This window comes from Salvelinus fontinalis, chromosome 41, assembly GCF_029448725.1.
Source record: "Salvelinus fontinalis isolate EN_2023a chromosome 41, ASM2944872v1, whole genome shotgun sequence".
Classification (NCBI taxonomy): Eukaryota; Metazoa; Chordata; class Actinopteri; order Salmoniformes; family Salmonidae; genus Salvelinus; species Salvelinus fontinalis.
The window spans coordinates 13219591-13238633 of NC_074705.1; the positions used below are offsets into that span (position 1 = coordinate 13219591).

The following is a 19043-nucleotide window of genomic DNA, read 5'->3' on the forward strand; positions in this document are numbered from 1 at the left end:
GGGCCTGGACAGCTTGCTATCATCAACGGAAAAATGAATTCCAAAGTTTATCTAGACATTTGGCAGGAGAATGTTAGGCTATCTGTCCTCCAATTGAAGCACAACAGTTGGGTGATGTAACAGGACAACGACCCAAAACACAGAAGTAAATCAACAACAGAATGGCTTCAACAGAAGAAAATATGCCTTCTGGAGTGGCCCAGTCAGAGTCATGACTTCAACCCGATTGAAAAGCTGTGGCATGACCTCAAGAAAGAAGTTCACACCAGACGTCCCAAGAATATTGCTGAACTGGAACAGTTTTGTAAAGAGGAATGGTCCAAAATTCCTCCTGACCGTTGTGCAGGTGTGATCCGCAACTACCGAAAACATTGGGTTGAGGTTATTGCTGCCAAAGGAGGGTCAACTAGTTATTAAATCCAAGGGTTCACATAGTTTTTCTACCCTGCACTGTGAATGTTTACACAGTGTGTTCAATAAAGACATGAACACGTATAATTGTTTGTGTGTTATTAGTTTAAGCAGACTGTGTTTGCCTATTGTTGTGACCTAGATGAAGATCAGATCAAATTGTATGACCAATTTATGCAAAAATCCAGGTATTTCAAAAGGGTTCACATACTTTTTCTTGACACTGTATGCATCTCACTGTATGGACGTCTCCCTATATAGACATCTTATAAAAGCACAAGTCTCATCTCCTGACTTCCTTCTGTTCTCTGTACTGTTGTCCTGAACAGGGTCAGTTAGAGACTGCATCTGGATAGAAACACTAAAAGAGGCCTCCCGGGTGGCGCAGTGGTCTAAGGCACTGCATCGCAGAGCTAGCTGTGCCACCTGAACCCATTCTGGGTTCGAGCCCAGGCTCTGTCGCAACCGGCCGCGACCGGGAGGCCCATGGGGCAGCGCACAATTGGCCCAGCGTCGTCCGGGTTAGGGAGGGCTTGGCCGGCAGGGATATCCTTGTATCATTGCGCACTAGTGACTCCTGTGGCGGGCCAGGCGCAGTGCACACTGACCAGGTCGCCAGGTGTACGGTGTTTCCTCCGATACATTGGTGCGGCTGGCTTCCGGGTTGGATGTGCGTTGTGTCAAGAAGCAGTGCGGCTTGGTTGGGTTGTGTTTTGGAGGACGCATGACTCTCGACCTTCGCCTCTCCCGAGTCCGTACAGGAGTTGCAGCGATGAGACAAGACTAACTACTACCAATTGGATTCCACGAAATTGGGGAGAAAAGGGGTAAAAAAGGTGCTAAATAATAAATACATTGGTCAGCCATTAAATATATAGTGCTGAGTCACTGTAATTGAGTGAATAACCTTGTCCAAAATCAACTAGTTCAACACTCCATGTGGCATAGAGCCTTAGAGCAAACAAAGTAAGGCCTTTCCTTCACCTCTATTAAAATATATATAGGTATAAAATATTTACCTTCGTGAATATCACATATAAAACATGAGTTCATTTGAAAAAGCAAAAATTAACAAAGCTTTTTAATCATCATTATGTTATTTCTGATATATGCAATACCACCAAGATCTTGTTCATTAGGTTGTCCACTGTATGGTAACCCAGATGGAATTGAAAGCAGACAATTTCACAAGACAAGTACTGCAGGGCCATCTAGTGGCTATTGAACAACACACTAGCTCAAGCAGCATACAGGAGAGGAACTAACCAAGCCTACTATAGCACAAACCAGGCTCCTTACAACATGAATGACACATTTCAAACCTCCATATATACTACGGAGGCCTTAATATAGCAAATCTGTATTACTCTCAAATCAAACTACCTATATAACTATACATCAAATCAACCCCTATACCCTACCCCTAGACACTACTAATGGTTAGTGTGAATACCAAATCAACCCCTATACCCTACCCATAGTCACTACTAATGGTTAGTGTGAATACCAAATCAATCCCTATACCCTACCCCTAGACACTACTAATCGTTAGTAGGAATATCAAATCAACCCATATACCCATATATATATATATATATATATACACACACATAGTCACTATTACCCTACTCATAGACATTACATTTGAAACCCTACTTCTTCAAAGAGTATCTTAAATAATCCCAAAGCCCCCTTCCTCATACCACCTCTTCCCCCTCCCCCCAAAAGTGCCAAACACTCGCACTTGAACCCCCCCCCCCCCCCCCCCGTTGTCTTAAGATGAATGCACTAACTGTAAGTTGCTCTGGATAAGAGTGTCTTCTAAATGTCAACAATTCAAAAATGTTAATGTCTAAAAGAGAAAGACAAAGTAACACTGAATGAAGAAGGTGCCCCACACTACTGCAACACCACAACCAGGACAGTTTCCAGACAAAAAAAGATAATAATAAATTAAATACAAAACTATGACAAAACCATTTTTTTCTTCATTTGTGAGCCCAGTGTGTTAGAGTTGAAGCCGTCCAATAAATGACCATGTTTCACTCTAACTCTGTGACTTGGCCCAAGACTTTAATTCGCTAAAGCAGTTGAGCGTTAAACCCTATTCACAACCGAAACCAGCCCCAGCTCTTCAACACGACCGTAAATCCAGGGATACTATGTGGAGCGGCTTTTACGCACCAGGGAGCCTCTCCATCACGCGTAATGGCTGCCGTAAATAACACGCCACTACAGGAACATAAACCCACTACCCACAGGGCTGGTGCCAAGTTAGAGCTGGACCAAACCCAAATGAGTTCCTTTACCGTGACTAGTTAGACCGGAGTTGAACAACTGAACATGAGTTGAAGTAATCGCTTTCGAAAGTTTACATTTACATTTACATTTAAGTCAATTAGCAGACGCTCTTATCCAGAGCGACTTACAAATTGGTGCATTCACCTTATGATATCCAATTCACCTTATGATATCCAGTTTAGTGACCTTTTTGGAAACTAGACCTTTCCTCTTTCAGAAGAGATGGGTTTTCTATCATAAAAATGAGCCAACTCTAACATAAACAGGTTTAAACACAGGCACAGTGCAAAAAACAAAAACATCTAATCAGAAAATTAAAGGTAAATTGCGGTATTTTGATTGAATATTTAAGGGATTCAAGGAGTAACTTAAATTACTTGGCATCAAAAATGTGTCGACCGATTGTTCAAATACCCACACTAATTGTCTAAAGATGTTTACTGTATGTTAAAATCACCTCTATATGCAAAGGTCCAATTTGCCTCAAACATAACTGCAAATGACATTGTTCAGTGATTTGGCCTGGGTTCCTGCAATTGTCCATTGTCCCTGCCTTTTGTTAACCATAACTACTTAAAAATACCCCAGGCACAACAAACATGAAATAAATAAAAATTATCAACCCCAAATGGCACCCTATTCCCTACATACTACTCGATAATCTCCCTAAGGGCCCTGGGCAAAAGTAGTGCACTACATAGGGAATAGGGTGCAATTTGGAACTCTACCCAACGTCTGCACACCAAGCCTTGCCAAGAGCTTCAACAACAACACACTTATAACAGCATACATTATATTAAAAGCAGTCTTCTGCTTTTGTTCAATGTATAATTCTGCCATTTAACAAGGCCCAGATCCGTTAAATCCAACTTTAAAATATCTTTACATTGCCAGAAAATCCTAGCGAGACATTACAGTATTTACAGTATTTACTGTCCACAGACTTTATATGCGTATGGCAATTGGCCTTGCCCAGTGATACCAAGCCTGATAATTGAAAGCATACTCCAACGTGCTAAAACCAACCACTAACATTAAGCTGCAGCTAGACTAGACTACATTCAGTATCGTCAAAAAGACGATCAACTTGATGTGAGAAGAACTGTTCAGGCAATCAGTAGAAAAACTAGCATAAGCATTCTTTCTAAAGCAGCAATTACTTCGATGTCTCAACTGACAAAAAAAAGGATTATACCTCTGATTATGATTAGCTTGCATGGTAGTAAACTGTCTGCACGGATGTTCTTCCCTCTCTGTCCAGTAGATGGCCTTCTCTTCCTAAAAAAACATATCTGTCAAGGCCCATATTCACAAAGTGTCTCAGAGTTGGAGTGCTGATCTAGGATCAAGTCCTACTTGTCCATATAATCTTATTAATTGTGATCTAAAAGGAAAAACTGATCCTAGAACATTTATAATACTGTACCGGGTACTTTTGTCACATTTAATGTCTCCTCCTTTACTCTTAACAGTCATATAATCTGTCAAATGAGATGCTTCATGATTCTGCTGACTCATCAAGGTTTAGCGAGTGGCTCTGCCTAGGGATTGTAGCTGGGTATTTCGGATTAACTTTGAACTCAATGGGATTATCATGCTATTACCTGGGAAGGTATGGTGTGGAAATAAGTAAGGCCAGTGACTGCATCCAAATATTGTTCGGTGAAGAGTGAGACATTGGACTACGTAGTCAGTTGCACAACTGAATACATTCAACCAAAATGTGTTTTCCGCATTTAACCCAACCCCTGTGAAACAAGGTACGGATATGGAGCTGGGTGTATGCATACGATCCATCATTAGCAAAATATATACATATGGTATAAACATAGAATCATTACTTCAAATCATGTCTCTGTCATAATATTCAGCATATGTAACTGGGCTTGATTGCTCCATGCTATAGTAACCCAGTTGCACTAGACACAGTCCTAGCATGGCTGTGTAAATCTACAGCATTGTGTTGTCATTTATTCATAAGGGACAGACAGACAGGGCTCTCAGTAGTGAATTACTAGACCTTCCGTAACCCCCTGATACCCCTCCATGATCCGGAGGAGATTTTAAATTAATTAGAGACTACTGCGTCTCTCAAGGCCACATTGTGCACCAGCTGCAGTCTGTGCAATGTTAGCAGTGTGTGTGTGTGTGTGTGTGTGTGTGTGTGTGTGTGTGTGTGTGTGTGTGTGTGTGTGTGTGTGTGTGTGTGTGTGTGTGTGTAGGGGTGAGGAGAGGGTGTGTGTGTGTGTGTGTGTGTGTGTAGGGGTGAGGAGAGAGAGTGTGTGTGTGTGTGTGTGTGTGTGTGTGTGTGTGTGTGTGTGTGTGTGTGTGTGTGTGTGTGTGTGTGTGTGTGTGTGTGTGTGTGTGTGTGTGTGTGTGTGTGTGTGTGTGTGTGTGTGTGTGTGTGTGTGTGTGTGTGTGTGTGTGTGTGTGTGTGTATGTGTGCCCCTCTCTCACTCAATAATCTCTTCATTACACAGTGCACCTCAGTATGAGGCTGGGAGGCTCTCGCTGAATCAAAGGTCTGGAGGATATCTCCTTGGCCCAGTACTGCAACACAAACATCAGGGACACAAAGCACCATGCAGGTTCCTCCTCCTTCATCAATAATACATGTTGTTTACTGTCTGCCTGCCAGGCTGGCAGTATATTGACCAGCCTGGATTCTGCTAGAAGAAGTGTAACAAGGGGATTTGTCTGACTGGCAAACTGTAGGCTAAACAATGTGTGTTCACTACAATAGAGAATACAGGTATTTACATGCTATTATGACAACAACAACAACAAGAAATTCTTTAAAAAGTAGCATGTCATGTAGCATGTCGTCATGAGCATGTCATGTAGCATATCATGTAGCATGTCATGTAGCGTGTGTAGCATGTCATGTACAATGAGTAGCATGTCATGTAGCATGTCATGTAGAATGAGTAGCATGTCATGGAGCATGTCATGTAGCATGTCATGTACAATGAGTAGCATGTCATGTAGCATGTCATGTAGAATGAGTAGCATGTCATGGAGCATGTCATGTAGCATGTCATGTAGAATGTGTAGCATGTCATGTAGAATGTCATGTAACGTGTGTAGTATGTCATGTAGCATGTCATGTAGGATGTCATGTAGAATGTGTAGCATGTCATGTAGCATGTCATGTAGCATGTCATGTAGAATGTGTAGCATGTCATGTAGAATGTGTAGCATGTCATGTAGAATGTGTAGCATGTCATGTAGAATGTGTAGCATGTCATGTAGCATGTCATGTAGAATGTGTAGCATGTCATGTAGAATGTGTAGCATGTCATGTAGAATGTGTAGCATGTCATGTAGAATGTGTAGCATGTCATGGTGCATGTCATGTAGAATGTGTAGCATGTCATGTAGAATGTGTAGCATGTCATGTAGAATGTGTAGCATGTCATGTAGCATGTCATGTAGAATGTGTAGCATGTCATGTAGCATGTTTGCCTGAAGTGCCTTTACTCTCTTAGCCTAATTGCATTGAAATAATACATTTTCTAAATAACAATTTCATTTCAGGCAGGTTCTTAGTAGTAGCTCTGCCCTTGGTACGTTGAGCAGAGAACAATTACCATAATATCCCTATTTAAATTGCAATATAAAATATGATTATAGTCTTGAACATGGCCATTTGCTAAAATAATACTTATCTTCGAAATACAGAGGATGGTGTAAACTGAACCTCATGCTATTCCCTAGAAATCACTGCCCCACAGGTCCCTAGGGAGTCCATCAATTCAATTATCATGCAGGGCAAACCATTACATTAGAGCCTGGCTATTGCTCTCACGTAGGCAGCCACTGCGGATGTACAGTATACACACACCCCGGGATATGGTAAACCATATGAGTGGCCCATTTATCATTGCCAAGGGACCCACACCCTGTCCATTCACACAGAGAAAGAGAAAGAGAGAAAAAAAGAGAGGCACACACACACACACGCAGAAACGTAAGCACACACACACCCCAACCCCCCCACCCCACGTGCTCCGTCCAGAGACTGCTGGCTCTATGGAGATGCGATTTAGGCCTGCCTGTCACCGCTCGTCACCCATCTCAATGTGTGAAACCACTATGGGAGAGAGGGATCCCAGTGATGGTCCCCATAGTGGTTTCGCACATTGAGATGGGTGACGAGCGGTGACAGCCATCACTGGGATCCCTCTGTCCCGGCACATGGCTGATAAGCCCCAATCTGTAGAGACAGCACCTGAGTCCCCAGCGATCCGCTCGGTCCCCAGGCCCTCACCAGTGTCATAGATCCTCCAAACAGCTGTCAAAGGCATCTCCATGCTGTCTCCACACAGACCTCAGTCCACCACACAGACATCAACCATAGAAATACAAGGAATATACTATAGAATGGAAGTAGGCTATTATACTAGCACAATTCTAGAATATAAGTAATGCTATTTCTATTACTTCAACTCACTATGCAATCCCTTTCTCTCTTTTCCCACTAATGGAGAGCTTATAGCTAGAATGCATAGGCACACTTTTTTGGTTCATCATCCATTTGGCCTACTGCACTGTGTGTTTGTCCAGATCTCTTTTAACACTCAGACTTGTAACAGTACCCCGTTTATCTTAAGCGCATTTTCCCCATGAATTACCACTGGTGCATTTGGATCCTTTGGAGTAAATGAGACTGCTGAATAGCCTAGAATTCGATGCTGATGAGAAAATGTTTCAATCCCTTTCGCTTGAGTTTCATTCAAGCGTGAGCAAATCACATGCAGTAATCAAGGAAGGAGAAATAAAGTGGTGTGAGTGTGTGTGAGTGCGTGTGTTTGTGGACTTGCTTGTGTGTGAATGTGTCTGTGCATGCAAGCTGTACGCATCTACACTTCATTATGGGTCTATTAAGCTGTGATACCATGTTGTGCCTCAGAAGGCAAAGAAAATAAAGTGTGTTTCACACAAAGTGCAGCATTTATTTCCCCATGTTGTTTAGACAGCCGCGTCCAGTGGTCATAATCTCAGCCGCAGCACCTAGCGACCTCAGAAGCCACACATTTTTTACTTCTCTCTCTCTCTCCCTCCCCAGCATCCTGCCTAGGACAGAAACACCCACGCACGCATGCATGCATGCCCACACGCACTCCCCCACACTCCCAGGACTCATTAAGCCAGCAAGCCCAAATACTCCTCACTCTCTGGGCTGGCTTGGATGTGAAGAATTCCAGAATTCTGAATTCCAGGGGAAACCCACAGCAGCAACTGGTACTGAATGAGAGGGTTTGACTGGAGAAAGACAGGCCACGCTTGTTGGAGTGACTGGGCCTGTGTTCTGCCTTCTCTGAGCATAAACACGACCAGTTACCAGAGCTCATCATCAAATACCTTGTGGGGGATCCAGTGTTTTTCTTCCTGACTGAGTTTGAACGGAAGGTGGCTGGGTGGGGCTGGCTGATTAAACACCCTGCAGGGCTTAAGATAATGTTTAAGCAGTACACAGCACGTTCAAAGGCCTGGCAGGTATGGCTATAACAACATCTCCTTATAACCAATAAACCAATGCATATAAGTCATGTCTATCATATAGGGACTCAGTATCTTAACCTCAATTCTCATTTAGAAGACCAGGGGCCATATCTATCAGAGTAGGAGTGCTGATTTAAATAGAGTTACATGGACAGGGTGAGCAACTGATCCTAGATCAGCACTCCTACTCTGAGACACTTGATACATATGTATTGCTTTTTACAAACTCCTGTAGTTTAAGTCCTGATAGCAAACTTTAAATGCCCAATGAAGAATGATACAGAAGTCTAAGGCCCAAGTCATTGGCAGTTGCCATGGTTTTGCACAACTGTACCCCCCAATTTAAAACACTAGCTAAAGTTAAGACTTGTTACTCAGTTGTATTAACATTGAGTGTTGTATTACAAAATCAAAATCCTCCCTCCCTCCCTCCCACCCTCCCTCCCTCCCTCCGCAGAGAAGAGAGCATAACTAGTTAAAAAGGAGGGTCAGAGATGCACACTTCAAAGTCTACAGCATTTCATCTGTCGTCTTCTGGAGGCTGTGTCTGTGTCGGTATCTGTATATCATTACGTGGCTGTGTGTGCGAGGAGGTTACTCTCGAGTTCACCTTGCCATCACATTAACAATTATCTCCCTGATGCAGCCCTCTCGTTTGATTTCTATTAAAGACCCTAAAGACCATGCCTGAGCTCCCAGAGGAGAGGAGCATCTCCCAGGCATGTGTGTGTGAGAGGAGGGATAATCCCAATTTCAAAATGGAGCTCAGAGAGACACACACACACACACACACACCCCACATTCTTCTTTTACCACTCCCTTCCCCTCCTCCTGTCTAACACAGATAACTCATCCCTCCTTCACCCCCCTTTCCTCACACACACACCCGGAGTTGTAATTAGCATGGCATCCACTCTCACGACTCGAAGAAGCAGTACTCAGAGAAAACCACACACAGCCAGGCAGTAGATATTTCCCTACTAGCTCTTCACTAAGGTCAGAGGCTGATCCGTCTCTTAGTCTGACTGACTACAGGACGAGGTGCTGACACACAGAGTTTCCCAATGGAGCCTGAGATAAGAGCTGTGGGAACTTCCTTCTCTTGTGCTGGGACTGTATGGAATTTGCTACAGTGAGCCTCAACAGCGAGAGCCTGCACTGTGTTAAAACACATGTGACTCTGATTGCATGGTCACGTCTGACCTTGCAGACGGCTACAGCGTACCTCAGGAAGCGCAATGCAGAAATCAATACACTGGCTAGGTCGTTCTCCGCAGTCACAAACTAACATCCAAGTGTTTTCCAACGACTCCATGGTAAACATCGCTGTCTCAGTGGGGTGCTTCCAGGAAACATTTCTCTTGCAATCTACATCGTCATTTAGCAGATGTTCTTATCAAGAGCAACTTACAGCAGTGAGTGCATACATTTTCATACTGGTCCCGTGTGGGAATCAAACCCACAACCCTGGCAGTGCAAGCACCATGCTCTACCAGCTGAGCCATACAGGACCATCTATACAAAGAAGGCTATGTGCAGTATGCGGCCATTGTCATGATGCGTATGCTAGCCACTCTATACAGTATATAGTATTGTTCATATCCATGTCTGTTCTACTGTATTTTAGTGTTACGAGCCCAGGCTGTTAACTCGGTATTTTCAGGCGGACTTCTAGAACGCTGGAACTCGAGACCACTACCACCACGAAAAAGCATTGTAGATATGGCGATCCTAGAGTATGTAAATCTCAAGTCTGCTTTAGGATTGCTGCCATAGCGCTCTTTTATGAAGCTATTTGGGGCTGTAGTGAATTTACTGCGGATCTAAACAGCTGAGTCCAAGGCCTGGCTGTCGCTCTAGAGACCGTGGTCCGCTGGTATCTGCTCTGTCACACTGTCAGTCCCCTCTCTGTGAACCCTACCTCACACCCTCTGCGTCAGCACGACTGGCTCCCTGGTCTGCTTTCCCCTTGTTTTACAACCAATGTGTGTGTCTGTGTGTGCGTGTTTGTTTAAGCGCTACATTTGACGTCATCCCTGAAATCTGCAGCACTAATGGGCCATAATATGGGTTGATAATATCATGGCGATGGGAGCAAGACCTAGAATTGCCACCCAGAAAAGTGCTGCAAGACCCAACGTAAATATATGTTTTTGGTTGAGGAAAGTTAGCAGTGCGGTGACCTTGGTCGATGACCGAGCAGGACTGGCATGCCTACAACTGTGGGCTGTGGGTTTAAGGCTGCTAATGTGTGTGTGTGTGTGTGTGTGTGTGTGTGTGTGTGTGTGTGTGTGTGTGTGTGTGTGTGTGTGTGTGTGTGTGTGTGTGTGTGTGTGTGTGTGTGTGTGTGTGTGTGTGTGGTGTCTCTGTGTGTAAGACAGAGCATCAACAGTACCATTGTTCCTTCGCTTTTGCTTCGTGCGACTTCCCTCTGCAGGCGAGCCACGGCCAGTTTCTCCCTGAACGAAGAGAGAGAGAGAGAGAGAGAGAGAGAGAGAGAGAGAGAGAGAGAGAGAGAGAGAGAGAGAGAGAGAGAGAGAGAGAGAGGAGGGGAGAGAAAGAGAGAGAGAGAGAGAGAGGAGGGGAGAGCAAGAGAGAGAGAGAGAGAGAGGAGGGGAGAGCAAGAGAGAGAGAGAGAGCAAGAGAGAGAGAGGAGGGGAGAGCAAGAGAGCGAAAGAGAGAGAGAACAAAAGAGAGAGAGAGAGAGAGAACAGGAGACAAGTGAAAAGCTGATCGTTTTTCATTGGGACACAGTCAGGCAGGTTTGTCACCTCTCTCTGTCAGTGCTCCACGCACTGTGTTCTGCCAAACAACTAGCTAACAGCACTGTGGTTTACCAACACGTCAACAAACAACAAACAGGAAGGGTATAGGGGGCAGCAACTAGACACTAAACAGAGACACACTAGCCTACGCCTTGATAAAAATAGCACACAAAAAGCATGAAAAGCATTCCACTTTGACAACCATAAACATCCACTCAGTCATAGAGATACAGTGTCTAGCGTTCTATTTCTATGAAAATTGTAGCACAGACAACCCCCCCCCCCCAATCTCACGCGAGCTCAATCATTTTGCTAATGAGAGAAAGTGGCGCGCTCATGTACTGGCACTGATAACGATGGCCTCTTTAGAGATTGTCCCAAGGTATCACTGCCTGACTGACTAACAGTTCTCTCGGCCAGGCATGCCTTCCATATTAACAACATACTGTAACATGTTTGAAAGCTACAGACAAGAGGAATTGTACTGCTGCGGTTTCAATGCCAGCCAGCCACCATCATATTGTTACCCCACAAAACAACGCTTAGTTTTCCATATTACCGTAGCTTCCTGTCTGGAAGCAACAGACAACTCCTCTAGGCCAGGCATACCTTCCATTTAGCAACATATCTAAAGGCAAGAAACAAGAAGAGGTACTGTAATGCTGTGGTTTCATTGCCCACCAGCCACCATTGTTAGCCTACAAAATAACTCTTAGTATTAGATATAGGGCAATTTCACGACATCGGAATTGCGCTGAGACTCCAACAATGAGTTTCTTCTTTGACTCACCTGGGGAAAGTCCTGTGTTAAAAAGACTACCAAGGTAGTAGCTATAGTAGATGAATATGGATATAGTGGATGAATATGGATGGTGAAGTCCCCACTGAATTAGTTTGTAGGACAATACTCGCCAGCGCTAAATAAGAAAGTTCTGGTTTGTCTGTCATCCAACTGCTGTGTGTGAGGAAAGGGAAAGAGAGACAAAGTCTTGGCACGCCGACTGATTGAGAAACGGTGATGCGGTGAATCCAACCGGAAGTTGATGCAGTGAATCTGCGTGTAAGTTGACCTGCCCTATTAAAACACACACACACACGCAAACAAACACGCACACACACAGTATCGTAACTGAGCTGTGAGAAATCTGTGCCCGTGTGATCCTACACGCTACACCTGAAACACATGGCAACACACTCACGCTCCAGTTGCGCAGTCCTATTAGTAACCATTCCAGTTACTGTGTGTGTGTGTGTGTGTGTGTGTGTGTGTGTGTGTGTGTGTGTGTGTGTGTGTGTGTGTGTGTGTGTGTGTGTGTGTGTGTGTGTGCGTGCGTGCGTGCGTGCGTGTGTTGTGTCACCTTGTGAGAAACTCCTGAACTTCTGTAACTCGTCACTACGTCTACACTGTTTTCCTAGCTGTCAACTCATCACATACCCTGCTGCTACTGTTTATTATCTATCCTGTTGCCCCTACCCATATACATATCTACCTCAATTACCTCGTACCGCTACGCATGGACTCGGTACTGGTACCCCGTGTATATAGCCAAGTTATCGTTACTCATTGTGTATTTATTCCTTGTGTTGGTATCTTTTTATTACTCATATTTTTTCTCTCTCTGCATTGTGGGGAAGTAAAGCATTTCCCTGGTAATCTACACCTGTTGTTTATTAAGAAAGCCTTTGTCAGGTCTGCGAGCTAGACATGTAAGGGGTTAAGTTTCAGGCCACTTATTCACAGACATGTTACAGGGAGCAGGAAACTTAAGCTAACTGCGCCCGTTGAGAAAATCATTGCCAAAAATAAAGCCATTTTACATTCTGTGTAAAACATAATTACAGTAATTGGTACATTTTTAACAGGCAGTCAAAACAGTACCTCAACATGGCAACATTTGACTCCAATTTCAGCCCTGAGAATGGGGAGGGGTGGTATTTGAATAGGATCATGTAAGTAAGGGCTGGAAAAAGACCTCTGGAGTAATAGACAACCCATTAGGCATATTTGATCCCGACATCATGTGGCATCTGCATTTCAACCACCACCAAGTTAGCCCATTCTGCTGATCTGTTTCTCTGGGAACGGCTAGGCTAGCCTGTCCATGACCAGCTGTGTAAACCTACCTCTCAAAAGAGACACAGAATGAGAGTCAGTCCTAAAAGCTATAATGACAAACATTCCAGATATCAGAACTCATTCTCCTTGAGCTGTGATGGTGGTTATAAATAAATAAGGCTGTTTTCCAATATGTCACACAAGCATGCAGTACCACTTACTAGAATGTATTGGGCATGTGTTCTAATTAAAGGGTATAGTACTACGGAATTGGAACATGGCCAAGATGTTTTTTCCAATACTCTGATCCCATGTTTGATCGAACACAGGCGGAAAGGAAGCATGCTGTATGCTCAGACTGCTAGCTGTCCACAGTTGACCATGTGTTTGTGAACCTTTTCATCTCAATATTTAATTGAAACCCCAGCTGCATCCAAACCCTCCATCCCTGCGTTTTCCCCCTGCTCTTTGAACACAGTTAGGGGGCTTCGGGAGCGAGTGCATTCCAACGGCAGCGACGGGCAGACAGATCGGGGTTGGCACCTCGCTGGCCTCCAGCAGTTCCCAGTGACCTGGAATCACCTGGCACTGCCCGCACCAGTGCCCAGTCTGTGCCCACAGTCTGCCCACAATATATCCACCACAAGCAGTTGATCCAGTGGAGAGCAGGAACACAGGCTGACTAGCTCCACGCTTCAGTGAAGCAGGCCCAACCACATAACAACCCCCGCGGACGCCCCACTGCTTCCCACGCCTCGCACAAGGTGCTGCTGCGAAGGGCAACGGGCCAAGGACCAGGGAGGGCCAAGCTCTGCCCCCAGGCTGACACCACGGGCAGGGCAGGGGCAAGGGAGGGCCCCCCAACCATCTCATATCCCACATTCCATCTCATCGCTCGCCCTATAGGGCAAGGGGTACTTTTGGCAATATGTATTGACAGTATGAACGTTATGCCAAAAAAACGACATTTGATTGGTTACTGCAGTGTATTGGACAAGAACTATACTGAAACCTTATTAATCAGGGTCCATATGTTTCTAGATCTGTCACATCTAGTTCTGATCCAGGATCAGCTGTCAGGATCAGCTGTCAGTTGTCCACCCACCCACACAATACTGTATTGGTCTTTTCCTCATTGGGATGTTGGTATTCATGCACCATCACAACAACATCACCTTTCTTTAAGTTTCATATGACAGCCTAGAATGTGCCAAGGCGAGGCGAGGCGAGGAAAGGTGTGTGTATGAACACAGATCAAATCAGCCCTGTTTCCCCATACATTCTCCCACATTCTCCCACATTAACCAATCTTCTCCATCTCCAGATTGTTTTCGTCGTCACGCGGAGACAAAGGAGCGCGGCTGCTTTGGCGTCGGAGCATACCCGCGTGCAAAGACATGATCTGGCGAGGGGCGGGAGGATCAATCATTCTCCGGGAGATGTTATTTGCCAACCTGAGCTGACACGTTCGCCCCCCAGACACGCTTTGAACTGCATTGTGGAAGGCAGAGCTCATTTTGTTGCGTTTTTTCTTTTATCCTTATTATTGTTCCATTGTCAACCATTGTCCCTTGTGTGAGGTTGTCTGGTTTAAGTCTGTTTTGTCATTCTAAGTTTGCCTGATGAGGAAAGACGTGAATATACAAGGAAAAAAGTTATCCTTACTCATAATGCTTAGGGTTACTCTGTATACCAAACTACACATTCATACACTGGCAAGCCAAACCTACCTCTGTCCTAACAAAACCATTGTTACATATGCAGTAGCGTTGTGGCAATGAGAAAATGACATACTGTGGCAGGTAGCCTAGCGTTTAGAGCACTGGGCCAGTAACCGAAAGATTCAAATACCCGAGCAGACAAGGTGGAAACCTGTCAATGTGCCCTTGAGCAAGGCACTTAACCCTAATTCCCTGCAGGGATGCCGTACTACCATGGCTGACCCTGTAAAACAACATATTTCACTGCTGTGACAATAAGACATTGTCCATGGATGTACGCTACAAATAGTCTAATTTGGCTAAAACAGGAAATCGACCTCACCATCCACTACATAATAATGAAAACTGTTCTACAGCAACATCAGCTCTCACAGTCTATACTCTAAACACACTACTCTGGGAAAAGGATGCCTGAATAAAATAGCCCTCCAATAGTGTTAATACAAGGCTTACATAAGCAAACGGAACATCTAAACCATGACATTATCTCAATCTGAGTGAACCGCAAATGTACACAGAGTGAAGTGGATGGGAAGCATAAATGTTTGGATGATGATGAGTCCCCATGCATTTATGTATTAGCGCTGGCTAGCTCCACGCTGAGTTTTAACTCTGCAGATGAACAAATCTGGTGTGTGTGTGCGCACGTGTGACTAAACATGCGTCCGTGTGTGTTCGGAGAGACCTTGCCGGTTGGCTCTCTTTTTGGCCATTTCCTTAATCCGTCTATCCCACGGTTATGCAACCCTCTCAGTGATTCCAATGCCATATTTCCCTCCATGGAGCATCAGGCCAATGAGTTTGTTCAGGCCCTTATTAAGTTATAGCGTCCGTTAGAAAGCAATAATGGCTAATGCCCCTGTGTGTGATGGAGAGTGTTCTACACACATGTATGTTATGCAGTTACAGCTATGTCACTAGAAAACGTCCCCCCTTAGCACTGAGAGGCAGAGAGAGGCTACTACACCTACCACCCACATCTGGGGGTCTGACCTCTAGTACCCTGTCCAGACCTGGGCTACACGGGAGAGCAGCGGGAGGCTGGAGCCATATGTTATCACCTCACACACACCCATGAAATGAGGAGGTCAGAGGGCCAATGAGTGTTACCACACCGCATGTGTCAATAATGGAAGACATGAAACATGATGAGTTTTCTTTAGAAACACACAAAGAACACAAAAGCGTTGTTTTGGATAAGAATGGCACAATCTTTTAAGACATTTTAACACTTTTCAAATTATGGAAAGCCTTGATAGAGAACAGCCAGTGAACGAACCATGAACCTTTTCAGAGGCAGAGACATATTTTACAGTAGGAAAAGTTCAAACGGAATGGTGTTCACATATTATACGCTTTGCCAATTGCCTTATCTTCTGAAATTACAACACATTTATCACACATTTATTTCCACACAATTAAGAAAACCCAAGGTAACAGTCACACAAACCACTAATCATCTGTCCAATGACAGCTATGGAGAATTTAGCTCTGAAGCCTTGTGCCTGACATGGCTTAGAACGTTCCTAGCGAGCAAGGAGCCCCCCCACACCTCACCCCGTCTCTCTAAACGTTTTCTCATTGGGCATGTCACGGCTGACCTCGATTGTTTCTAAACCACATCAGCCACAGTCAGACGCATTCCACCTCAGACGGAACGAAACACTCCGACAGAACAGATGTACTCTGAAATGGCCTCCGATGCCCCACCCTCACAAGACAGTTCACAGACAGAATGCAGACAGTCGGCTCGGGCACGATGAATGGAGATTGTGAATCATCAGTCACAAACCGCTGCAGGTGTTCAGTGTTGGAACCAGACGCAAACGTGCACGAATGCGCACGTGACTGTGTGTACATACACACACGTCAGCATGCATGCACACAAGCATACACACTATAGGGCATTTTTACCATCTATATCAAACCACAGTCACTCAGGTAGTCACTCATGTTCCAACATGTAATCGTGTGTGTATCACTCCTATAATTGTCTTTATCTGTCCATTCCTTTCCCCGTGGAGCCAGTGCTGATGTCACACTGACGAACACGTGACAACAACCATCACAAGCTTTACATGCGCTCTGCAGTAGGCCCTTCAAAATGCACTGACTGCCTCTCAATACGGGGGGACTCACTCTTAAGCCTCACAGACACGCACGCACACCACACCCCATTATGGCTGTTTACTGCTGACTCATCCAGGCTAGTTTTAAAGGCCACCCCTGGTCCCTTTTTACTCGTTGTGAATGGGAAGCCATCGACCATCGTTTCAGAGGCAGCGCAAGCACGGTCCCCTTTTACAGCAGCAGACAAACAAGTCATTCCTCTAGAATAGACACAAAGGTATGGGTAAACACTGGCTCTCGTTCTCTCAAGGGTCCCTGGTCTCCCTGGAGAGGCCATTACAACGTGTTAGCTATGTCACACACTGACACACACATACCGATGTGGACACACACACATACACACCTACATCTACGTCTCTAAGAGAGCACCAGGTACCAGTAGCCAATCCAGTTCTGACCCCACAGAGCCAAAGAAAAAGAAAAGAAACGGCAAGTGGATGAGGTCTGCTTGTTTCTCCCACAATTATCCTGTGATTTACGATTGGGATAGACGGGAGATGAAGTGTGTTGATATTCCCCAGGGCTCGGGTTAACCTCAATCTGAAGCCATGTAACTCAAAGTGCTGATTTAGGATCAGTTACGCATTTTATATCACAATGAATAAGATGACATTGACAGGGGATACTGGATCCTACATCAGTCCTCCAACTGAGAGGCTTGATAAATACGCTCCAGTTCATTCCCAACAAACGTCATAAATGGTTTTGTTTCCCGAAAAGGGTATCTTTAAAACGTGTGAAAAGATCAATCAAGAGATGTTACTAGAATGGTTTGACACCTGTCCTTGGTTAATAATCATGACCTGTTTCCAGGTTTTAACAAAGAAAGCATTTTCTTCAAAAGGAGATGAGCGCTTGTCAGATATCCTGTCATTTTCTCCATCCACGCACCTTGGTTGGATTGTATACCGTTCACATTGTAGCTTTTCTCATCACATTTTTTGTGGGATAAAGTATGAAGCTTTGGTGGCAAAAAAAAACTCTCAAATGACGGCAGACACATCAATCTTCTCATAAATAGTTTGCATGTGAAAGTTATGACCCAGTTACTGCTGAAAGCCTACTGCTTAAAACTAGTCTTAAAGTCTTAAAACTAAATCCAATCTGGGGTGTTTCCAAATAACTTTTATGTCCACTGGTTTTATCTCTTAAACTTAATCCTTAGTGGACACATGTATCAAAGGGATAGATGCCAACACAATTAAAGATTAAGGTTATATTTAAAGAGGCATAACAACCAGAGTTCTACAAGCCTGTGTTCCAAGAATCTGTCATTGCATAAAGACTCTGATGAGAAAAATAATCCATGGCTTTATTTTGTGGGCCAAACCTGATTGGCAAACTTTGCAATTCAGCAGTTAGCGACTGGAATAATGTCCTGCTAACATTTTCACCTTGGAGAACTCCCGTAGAGCGAACCCAGCCGTTTTAAACCACAAGATGGCGTTTTAATGGCATAATTTAACAGGGTAATACTGTACTTTGTCTCTAAAGGCAAAGGAGTAATCAGATTCCACCAACACCATCCATTGACAGTTACCACATAAAACCCTTTTATTGCCTATAAATGGTGTTGGGGTATTAACTTTTAATGTTGCTTTAGAGTGGGACAGTAGATTCAGAAGGCAGTTAGCCACAACATGACAAGGATTTAACAGTCTTTGACATTTGAAATATGTCTTTCACATTTGAAACTACGTTGGCAATTGAAAACAAGCCGAGTCATTGCAGCTATAGAACAAATACATTCATATAGCCTACACAGCTGCCAAACTGAAATCTTGCTAATCTCAAAATGACTGAGCTATCCATCAGAGACAAGGCATTTGCCTTGCCCCATTTTCAACAGGGCAACTTAGACAGACTTAGACCGAAACAGGCTCATACTGGCTTGTCCCATGTCGGAAAGCCCTCCAAAGACCTCTGCTGTTTTTAGAGTTTCCCACGTGCTGTTCTTAGCTTGATAAATGTGTAGCGGGACTATGGGAGGAATGCATTCACTGCTGCTCTTAATTGATGCGAGTGATCGTCAGCAGCAGTAGAGACTGTCTAAACAGAGCCAGGGGTTAGAGAGGAGAGAGGAACTCAGGCCTCACACTCAGGCCTCACACACCATTACTGCTTTATGGGCGCCTCTGGGTCTCCCCACTGTGT

At 44.5% G+C, this 19043-nt stretch overlaps 1 protein-coding gene across 6 annotated transcripts in view; it reads right to left on the reverse strand.

Annotated features, from left to right (window-relative positions):
- The window catches only part of LOC129840272 (nck-associated protein 5-like), a 189379-nt gene that overhangs the window by 98670 nt on the left and 71666 nt on the right, over window positions 1-19043 (reverse strand). For all 6 annotated transcript variants that reach the window (XM_055908029.1, XM_055908030.1, XM_055908028.1 and 3 more), the window contains one exon: window positions 10613-10676. In XM_055908029.1, coding sequence (XP_055764004.1) covers window positions 10613-10676 — 64 coding nt within the window. The remainder of the gene's footprint in view (window positions 1-10612; window positions 10677-19043) is intronic.